The 9,852-nt window shown below is 52.4% G+C and overlaps 1 protein-coding gene across 1 annotated transcript; it reads right to left on the bottom strand.

Moving 5' to 3' along the window:
* Positions 1-227: 227 nt before the first annotated feature.
* On the bottom strand, positions 228-5,409 carry IRX2 (iroquois homeobox 2). The gene is made up of 4 exons (XM_032220289.1): positions 5,132-5,409; positions 2,950-3,367; positions 1,540-2,307; positions 228-271 (listed from the first exon to the last, which is right to left on the bottom strand). The coding sequence occupies exons 1-4, from the start codon at positions 5,372-5,374 to the stop codon at positions 228-230; spliced, it is 1,473 nt and encodes a 490-aa protein (XP_032076180.1). The 5' UTR covers positions 5,375-5,409.
* Between the last annotated feature and the right edge of the window lie 4,443 nt (positions 5,410-9,852).

The raw sequence follows: 9,852 nt of genomic DNA, 5'->3' as shown, positions 1-9,852 counted from the left end.
TTTTTTCTGCGAAGTGAAACAAAACGGGTAAACAATGGAGTTGGAGGTTCTGGGTAATCACAACCTTTGGTAATGGAGCAAGAAATGAACATTAAGCCAATTTACAGGCCCGGGCAATGTGTCTTAGGAACGGATGCCAAAACGGTTCCCTAACTAAGTGCAACAGGAATAAAAGGCAGAAAGGGAAGGGTCTCACTTACTTGCCTGGCTGCTGTGTGATTGCCCTTCTATAGGTACGGTTGAACTCCTACTGTGCACATTTCAGTGGGGTCTGTCAAAATAGAAGCGTCAGTTAGTCACAGGACACAGCTGGCTAACTAGATTATTCAGCCTGGGCACCGCTAGCTCCTTCTCGCACAAAAGCTCCGAGCTGGTTGTTTGAAAGGCCTGCCCCTATGGCATCATTTCTCAGCTGATGGAGATTTAAGGGGAGGGGTGTAATTGCTCATTGGGAGACCACCTTTCCTAATGGTCTTTTATTTAAAGCTAAGTTAAACCCGTAGGGTGACAGGACACCCTTAGATGCGGCTTAGATGGTTGAAGGAGCGATCCTGCGCCTTCAGAGTTGAACAACCCAACGCTGACATTTTGCTGGCTAAATATTCTCAGGGAGGGATCGTAGGGCACACTTCCCGAGAATTCACCCTCTCGCGGATTGTCAAAACTTCTGCTCGTTTCAGAAAGTGACGGCGACGAGGGTTATCGCTACTATACTGCTATCACATACTGCTACTATTAACGTTGTCTCCGGAATCTTGAGATTTAGGGGATACGAAATGTGTCGCATTCGGGCAAGCTGGTATTCTGTCTGTTTATCTTTCCATTTTTAAGGTATAAGAATTCATGGCATAACTTCTTTTTTTAAAAAAAACTACCCTCCGCAAAGCCACCAAGTCCTGGCTGCTCCAGCAGGCCGGGGGGCTTGTGAAACATGCCAGCCCCACGGAAATTGTGAATGTTGCGTTTTTTAAAGTGTTGTCTTTGTCTATTTATCCCACTTCCCTTGTCTATTGTGAGCCGCCCGGAGTCCTTCGGGAGTGGGCGGCATACAAGACAAATAAACTAAACTAAACTAAAAATCAAGTTTTAGCGCTGGTTTCAAGTAGTTTTAAACAATTTAGGCTCCGAATTTTTGTTTGCTCGTTATTTTTTTTTCTTTTTGTTTCGCTAATTTGGGGAAGGCGTATTTGCATTTCCTTCCTAACATATTAATTACTAAGAGGAGGATTCTCTTGCCTCCAGTGAAACGCGCTTAAGGGCAGAATCTTGATAATCAAAACAAAACGGAGGCTGGGCCGGAGTTGATGCTGCGGACATGCCCTTTTGATTGCCTTCTCGAGCAATGGAAAAGCCGCTTCTCCCCCCCCTCACCCCCATAATCGCTGGACGGTCTACCCCGCCCCCCCCCGCCCCCCAGTCTTATCGGGTGACCTTGTGGGCTGATCTGGAAGGCCGCCTGCTTTTCCCCGCTCTTGGAGTAGGGCGCTAAACGGTTTCTCTACCCTTGGAAGCAAAAGAAGAAACGGAGGGTTGACTTACCTTTCTTGGGCTCGGAACTGGGAGGCTTGTAATGCTGTTCGAGGTGGCCTGTGATGCTTTTCAGCGAGTTTTCCGAGGCCGCCTTCAGAGCCGCGCCGCCGCCGCCGCCGCCAGTTAAGACCGCTTGGTTGAGTCCCTCGTTGGAGGCCACGGCGGCCGAGTTGTACCTCAAGATGCCCTGTCCCTGGAGGGCGTTGAAGTTCCCGTAGTTTGTGTAATTGCTATAAAAAGGCGACGTGTAATAAATATGCCTCCCCAAGAGCGAAGAAGGCGAGTAGGCAGCGTTGTGTGGGGTGGAAGGCGGTGGGCCCGAGGGCGGGCAGCTCTGGCCCAGGCTGTGGGGATGCGGGTGCGGATGATGCTTAAGGTCCGAGGTGGCGATTTCCGCCAGAGACCAGAGCTTGGGCTTGCTGGCTTGCGTGGTCTGGGAGGCCACCGAAGGTGAGATCCGGGCGTCCAGAGCAGCTTTGGCGGCGTTTCTGGCAGAATCCTGGCCGTGCGGGTGGCCCAGGAGCGGGGCTTCTACCCCAGTGAGAGGGGAGGAGGTGACGGGCTTGGGGGGGAGGCCCCTGCCCGCCTCGTCCTCTTCCTCGTCCTCATCGTCGTCCACGTCCTCTTCCTCGTCGTCTTCCTCGAGCTCCTCGTACTTGTCCTTACACTCCGAGCCTGACTCGCAGAGCGGGTCTCCCGCCCTGCACGGGCCTTTCTCCCCGTCCGATTCGGCCGAGCAGGAATGGTCGGTGAGGGAATCCACCTGCAAGCTAATCCCTGCAGCAAAAGAACCAGAGGAGCTGTTAAGGGAAGGGGGCGACAGGATCCGCAGCCCCAAATCCCTGCTCTCCTGCCCACCACCTTCCAACCCGAAGCTCGGGTGACTCTTCTCGCGTTCGTACCCGGCTCGCCAGGCCTTAAAGGGGATGCCACCCTCCGCAAGGCACCAGGCCTCTTGCCCGAGTCTGGTTCAAGAGAACTGCCGCGGCTCATCGGGCCAGAACTTGGCCGGGAAGAGTCCCGCGGAGAGGCCTCCCCTGGCTTTCCCTCTTTGCGCCTCTTAGTTGTAAGGCCGATCTTTCCTGCCGCCTGCAGACACTGATATTCCTAAAGCTTTTTGGAAATGTAGCTTAAGGACACCAGGATTCCTACCATTATTCCTCCAGCTCTTCTATCCTGCGCAGGAAATGAGGCCTGCCGGTGGGAGAACATTAAACTACACAGCAACTTCCGTGCTGCGCTAAATTTGGGTGGGTGGGTTTGTTGGCTAGACTGGAGGGGCTAAAGGCCGTCAGAAAGAGACGGCGGCTGAAAACTTCTCCTAAACCTCGCTGTTCTTGAACTCAAAATGAAACGGTCCCGAATGAAATAGGCTGTCGGCCGCTGGCGCTTTCTCCCCCCTCCCTCCCCAACTCTCACCTTCATCCTCCGCCGACGTTTCGTTGCTGTCCCGTCCTTTGTCCGAGCCGGTCTCCTCCTTGCTCCGGATCCCGCCGCTCTCCCCTTCCAAGTCCTCGTCCTCATCCTCGCTCTTGTTGCGGGGCGCCCAAGTCATCTTGTTCTCCTTCTTGAGCCTCCTGCGGGCGTTGGCGAACCAGGTGGAGACCTGCGTGAGGGTCATCTTAGTGATGATGGCCAGCATGATCTTCTCGCCTTTAGTCGGGTACGGGTTCTTGCGGTGCTCCTGCAGCCAGGCCTTCAGCGTGGCCGTGGCGTCTCGCGTGGCGTTCTTCCGGTAGGCCGGGTCATTTAGCTGATAGGGGTAGGCTGGGCTGCCGTAGGGATGGTAGCTGATGGCCCCGCTCATGCCCGTCGTGTGGGCGTCGTAAGGAGAGCCCTGCCAAGCGCCAAAGCAAAGTGTTTACTCATTTCTACAGCTGGTGGTCGGCACAAATATATTGTTATTACCAGTAATATAAGCGAACAGATCAAAGCACTATATATAATGGTTTGTTTTTTGGGGGGGAACACTCCTACGCATTTTCTTTTATTAAAAAAAAAAGCCCGGGTGATATTGGAATCAGATTTCCTTCTCCTCCTGGAAAAAACTGCTGAAATTTTCATTTAATGGTTTCAATTTATTTAACGCATTTGTTTATTTTCCTCTCTAAGCCCTCTTTCTACTTCCCCCCTCCATGTCTACATGAATGGCTAAGATATTTTCCTTTTCGCTGGGTGCGGGGGGGGGGGAAGGGAGCGGACTGAGCGGGGAGGGAGAGATAGGACGAGAGACACAACAAAACCCCCCACTTAGCAATTCAGCCCGCTAATGCATTGCAAATCCAATTTGCAAACCAGGAGATATGCACCGTTTCGAATTGGTCAAATACGATATAATTAGCATTTTAATTCACCCTTTAAACGTTTAAATTACGCTGATTTAAAGTCTGCGTGATAACGAGAGTATACGGAGGAGGGAAAGGGGAAATTAGTTGAGCAACTTGGTAAGTTTTATAGCCGATTCGGGAAAGAAAACTACAATGTGCTCCAAATCTACCTAATGTTCTTAAATAACCCATGGAGGAAAAAGAAAGAAAAGAAAGAAAGAAAGACAGAAAGAAAGAAAGAAAGAAAGAAAGAAAGAAAGAAAGAAAGACTTGGCAACTTGCGGGCGCTTTTCTTTTGCCACGAGAAAGTCAAACAGAAGAGCATTTGAGACGGGGTTCTCATTATCCTAAATAAAGATCGCCCGGCTGGGAGAAAAGGCGAAGGTTATGGGAGAGAGAAAGAGGGAGGGAGGGACGGAGGGAGAGAGACTCCAGCCAAAGACGCCCGCATCTGATATCTCGTGTGTAGTGAAAGAAAACGCACCCTTCGCCCCACTTTCCCAGGACCAATTGGCTCTGCTATCTTTAATCCTTCATCGGTTTGCAATAGCTACAAAATACGCACGAACGCCCGACATTAACATACTTCGCAGCAAACCGGGAACTGGTGGATATCTGCCCGAAGCTGCGCGAGGACACACGCACATACAGACACACATACACACACACGCGCGCGCACACACACACACACATACGCCCGGCTTGGGCTCCTTTAAACCAGCGAAAGGTCGGCACTCTAAATTACACAATCGGGAGTAAAAGTGGAGACAAAAGAGGCAAATAAGAGAAGAAGGAGGAAAAAAACTTAACAGGAAAATAGTGGGAAACGTAACACAGAAAGTGGGGGAGCAGAATCCAAGGAGGAAAAAGAAATTACAGAGGGAAAGGGAGGAGGAAGTTTTTTAAAACGCGGGGATACAAAGGGGAAAGAAAAGGAAAAGTAGAAAAGCAGCGAAAGGTGCCGTAAGCGAAGAACAAAAAGAAAGAAAGAAAGGAAGAAAGAAAGAAAGAAAGAAAGCTTCCAGAAAGAGAAAGCCGACGAGGGAAAGACAGCTGTTCCCTCCTTTCCTCGGTTCACACGGGGAGCTTAGCGCGGGGTACATTCACACGATCCCCCCAGCCTAGCCCAGATGGTCTCGGAGATTCGAGTGGGGGGAGCGATGGATGAGGAGGAGGAGGAGGAGGAGGAAGATGGAGGAGGCGGCTGCGAGGGTGAAGGATGGCGCCGAGGCGGGTCGCTCGCTCGCTCGCTCGCTCGCTCGTCAGTTACCCACCATGTAGGAGGGGAATCCCGTGGCCGGGTCGGTGGAGTATTGAAGCGGGCTGCTGAAGCCGGTGGCTGCCGCTTGGGCCGTGAACGCCGCGGATCCGGGATAAGGGCTGAACGCCGAGCCCGAAGATGATCTGGCCAGCTCTTCGCTCCTGGGCGCCGCCAGCGCCGACGCCCCGTAAGCCGGGCAGGAGTAGAGCGCCAGCGAGCCCGGGGGCTGGTAGAGGTAGCCCTGAGGGTAGGACATAGCTGGCTGGCCGGACGGCTGTCAGCGGGCGGGTAAAAGGAGCGGAAGCGGGGGGCCTGGGCTCAGCCCCCGGGCGGAGAGGAGGACGGCTGGCGCTTCAGCGGCTAAGCTGCTGCCGCCGCCGCCGCCGCCGTGGCTGTTGCTGAGCACTCCGGCCGCGGAGGAGCTCACAGCCTCCGCTCCATAGGCGGGAGGAGCCGGAGCCAAAAGGAGAGCCGGGTGCGAGGCGGAGGAAAGCCGCTCGCTCTCTCTCTCTCTCTCTCTCTCTTTCTGGGCGCGCGCGCGCGCGTTCTCTCTCTCTCTCTTTCTCCTTCTCCTCCTTTCCCACGCAGAAGTCACCCACTGCTGCAGGAGGAGGAGGAGGTAGCGGCGGTGGGCATCTGGGCAAGAAAAGGCGCGCGGGAAGAAAGAGAGGAGGAAGAGGAGGCGTCTCCCCCCCCCCTCCCCAAACCCCGGCAGGGAAGAGGTCAAAAAGAAGGGAGAGCGGGAAGAGAGACCAGCCACGACAGGGCTGCCCCGGGTAAGCGGTCTCCGCTGGCTCCGCAATTCTTCCCTCCCTCCTGCGCTCGTCGCCCGCCAGTAAGGCGAGGCGAGCTTTCGCCCCCCCCCCAGCAGCAGCAGCGCCTGCGACAAGTCTCGGATTTTGGAAGCAGGCATAGGAGCTTGGGAAAGGCGAGCAGTTGGTGGGGGAAAGGAGTTTCCGAGGGACATTGGCAAGGCGAGCTGTCCGTCACGACGGCTCATCTGCATATGCGGGAAGGCACGCCCCCTCGCCCGGCTCCTTCCCAGATGGAACCCAAGGAGGGAAGGAAGGACTTGGGCGGGGCCGTGGGAAAACAAAATCAAACCAAATCCCGCCCCCCCATCCTCCCCTCGGCGGCTGCGGCTCCGGCGGCGGCTCAGAGAGAATCGCGCGCGGTGGCTTGAGGCCCAGTGGTGGAGCGCAGCGGCTGCAACTGAAGGAGCTGGACGGACGCCGAGCCACGGAATGCATTCTTGTCTTCCTCTCTCCACCCCCTCTGTCCCCCCCCCCTTCCCCAGCTCAGGAGGGTTATATAGCGTCAGAGCTGCCCGCGAGGGAGGCAGGAGGCGTTGAGGGAAGGGGAGAAGGCCTGCCAGCCCGCCACCAAACTAAAGGCATTCCCCCGTTGGCACCAGGCTGAGGCTTTGACAATTGTCATGTGGCTTCGTTCCATTGCAGACCCGCTCCGGATGGAGAGGCCTGCAACGGACCTCCCCTCTCTAAATAAAGGAAGGGGAGAGACTTGCATTCGTGCGGGGAGGGGTGGAGGCTCGCTGCTTGTAAGGCAGCGCCTCTGGGACCCAAGAAGTGTTTGGGACTCGTTTGGCAGGCTGCAATCCTAAACCCAACAGAAGCTTCAATCTAAGCTTTTTTTTTTTTTTTTTTTTTTTTCTTCCACCACGTCAACTGAACGGGAGAGACTTGCGTAAAGCCGAATCAAATTTCCAGGTGTGGAGCGCAACTCTCATTTGGATGACTAGGACACGTGCTTAGGGTAGGGTCAAGAAATCTCAAAGGAGCCGCAGTAGCAAAAAAAAAAAAAAAAAAAAAAAGAAAAGCGACCATTAACCTGAGTTTCAGGGGGGCCCAAGTGATGGTGTTGGCAGGAAGCAGTCCCTATTCCAATGGAAAGGAGAAGCGGTGTGTGCAATTAATCCGTAGACACTTTCCATTGGGACGCGGTTTTTTTTAAAAAAAATTCCTAACCTCAAGTAATTCTTTCCAAAAAAAAAACCCTCCAACGAAATTCTGCCAACCCCTGGTACTTTGGGGGTAGCAAAGGAACTCCACCGCCTTCTATTTCATCAGTCAGCTCTGGAGGGTTTTTCTCACGCTGGAGAAAAATCTATGTGGTCGCTAGAAATCGACACAGACTTGGTGGTATATAATCATCAATGTGTTGGGGAAATCGGATCGTGTGAAAGAGAGAGAGGGGGAGGAGGGAGGGAAGGAGGGAGGGAGAGAGATGGAGAGAGAGAGAGAGAGAGAGAGAGAGAGAGAGAGAGAGAGAGAGAGAGAGAGAGATTAATTTTGCGCGCTCCGTCCCGATTGAGCAGCTGCTACATTTGCTTCAGTGGGATGGATGGGTGAGGGGACTTGAGGTAACTGGTGGTCTTTCTTTCCATTTACCTCCGTTTTCCCCCGCCGCCCGTATTCCATCCAGACTGGCTTTGGAGGAAGCATCTCTTTACTCGAGGGTCGTCCTCACGGCCTGCCACATGGTTAAGCGCTTGGCCCTTAAAAGCCACTCTGGCCGCTAGCTGAGGCCCTGGCGGCATTGCCATGAATGGCGGAGTATAAAGAAATAGTGTAAAACGACTGGCGTTCCTCAGTGATTCCGCACAAGGCACAACGCGGGGCAATCTCGATGGGGATGTCTTTCCGGTGACTCAATCCAGGGTAAAGATCTAAAGAACACCACCACATCCTTAGCGCCTGGTCATCGAAGCTGCTCGGAAGCAACAATTTGCTTTCACCATCCAGCAGATGGCGGGGAGGGTGACCTGAGGTTTCATGGGGTGGTGGTGGTGGGGGGGGGGGAAGAACCCTTAAAAATGACAGGTGGATTTACAAATTGTGGCTGAAGCTTCCCTCGAGTCTGATCGATTGCCGAATGGGGCAAATCGAATCCGTGCACTTGGGGGATTGGAGCTAAAGTGGCTTCATAAGCAATCTGCTTCTAACTTCCCTGGAACCCAATGCCTGGCATTTTCTATCTCTGCGCAAACGCGGGACGTTTGGTTCGAGATGCGCTACCGACTATTCTTGTTCTTCGCTCCACGCCCTGATATTTGACCGCTGGAAGATCGTTCTCACGACCATTGCAAGGCATGGTCAGCAAGCCCACCAGCTCATAAAATTGGTAGCTTGGCGTCTTATCTGTATCTGAAATAGTAACCGCAAATAAAGCAATATCACCTGGATAAATTTAGACAAAAGGTGAAGCACAAACTTTCCCCCAAACGCTCTTTGGAATTAAGTCAACCCGCTTACCTGTCGATTATAACATTTAGGAACCGAAAAGTCAAAATGACTGTCTTTGCCACGAGTTGTGGCCTCTACATGAACATGATCCCTGCCCCAACCTCCAGCCCCCCCCCCAAGAGTCTTCTTATTCTGGACGCCCTTGGCAGGTCGGCATTGCAAAACGAATTGGGACCCCCAGACAGCTTTCCGTTTCTTTTCATCCCTAAGCAAAAAAAGGGAATGAGCCGCTCGTTCCTTTAATTTCCCTTTTGACACTTAGTAGAGGTATTCCTAATATTCCAAATATTCGCCTTGAAATCTCCTCGAATTGGAGTCAACCGTCATGTGGGAAATGGGCTACAAAGAGGAACGTCCTTGTCCTTTCCCTTTTAGAATGACCGATCATTAGAACCAAATACAATTGGGGGAGGGGGAGATGCGATTGTCTTCGCCCTCACCCTGGCCAGAGTCCTTCACCCAGAATGGTTTTCCCCATTGCTTCCTCCGATACGTTGGACTACAATTCCCATCATTCCTGTTCCTGCTGGGTAATTGGTGCAGGGTGGGAATTAAATTACGATGGAACACGTGCGTGTGGGGAGCCGGGAGAAGGTTAGCGCGGGTGGGTTTAGGAGCAGGTTCCCGAAGGATTTTCCCCTCTAATAATGTGTCTGAATTGGATTTTTATAGTCAACGGGCTCGGAGTCCGAGATGGGCTCGAAACGCATCCGGTCCTAAGACACATTGAAAACATACATTGTGCAGCAAAGAATTATCAATACATTAAAGGGAATAATCAAAGCAAAAAAACCACAACTCTACCCCAAAATCTAGACAGTTTAAATACCCCATGTCATGTTCATCTTCTTTTCCTCATTATTTTGCTCTTCCTCCGAAGAGATAACGTTGCTTTTCTGGAGAGAGAAAAAAAATGGGGAAGGGGTGGTGGTTGAAGAGGGCGGAGGTGGAAAGCGGCTAGTTTTCCAATAAGTACTTAATGAATAGAGCATTACCATTTCAAAAGGCGATCGCTTGCTTTGGAGTTGATTTGCATAATTTTTCTATGGCTTCAAAAACAGCAACACTGCGTTGTTGCCATGCATTTCCAAACGCAAGCAGAACACAGGCGGTGTGACAAAGAAGATTCCCCAACCCACCCTACCCTACCCTCCACTCTCCCACCCCCCCAATTTGACTCCGAGGAAGAAGTAACCGGAGCATTTAGCTATAAACGGGACCATTGGTCTTGTTTCGGGAGACTGTTTACTGTAATTCTTTCTCTCCCGGGTTGGGCTGTGCGGGTTTGCAAGGAAACGGCGCGCTAATCTTCCGTCTCCCATGCTTTTCGGGAACTCTTTTCTTGAACGGCTAGTTTTTATTTAAAAAAATAAAATAAACCCTAAGGTCTTTCCGAGGCTTTAACTCCTCATTCCGCTGTGATTATGCACCCCCGTCTTTCCTTTTCCTTTCCAAAATTCGCGTAACCGGC

The sequence above is a fragment of the Thamnophis elegans genome, chromosome 6, assembly GCF_009769535.1.
Source record: "Thamnophis elegans isolate rThaEle1 chromosome 6, rThaEle1.pri, whole genome shotgun sequence".
In the NCBI taxonomy this organism is placed as follows: domain Eukaryota; kingdom Metazoa; phylum Chordata; class Lepidosauria; order Squamata; family Colubridae; genus Thamnophis; species Thamnophis elegans.
This window is presented reverse-complemented; position numbering and strand designations above follow the sequence as displayed.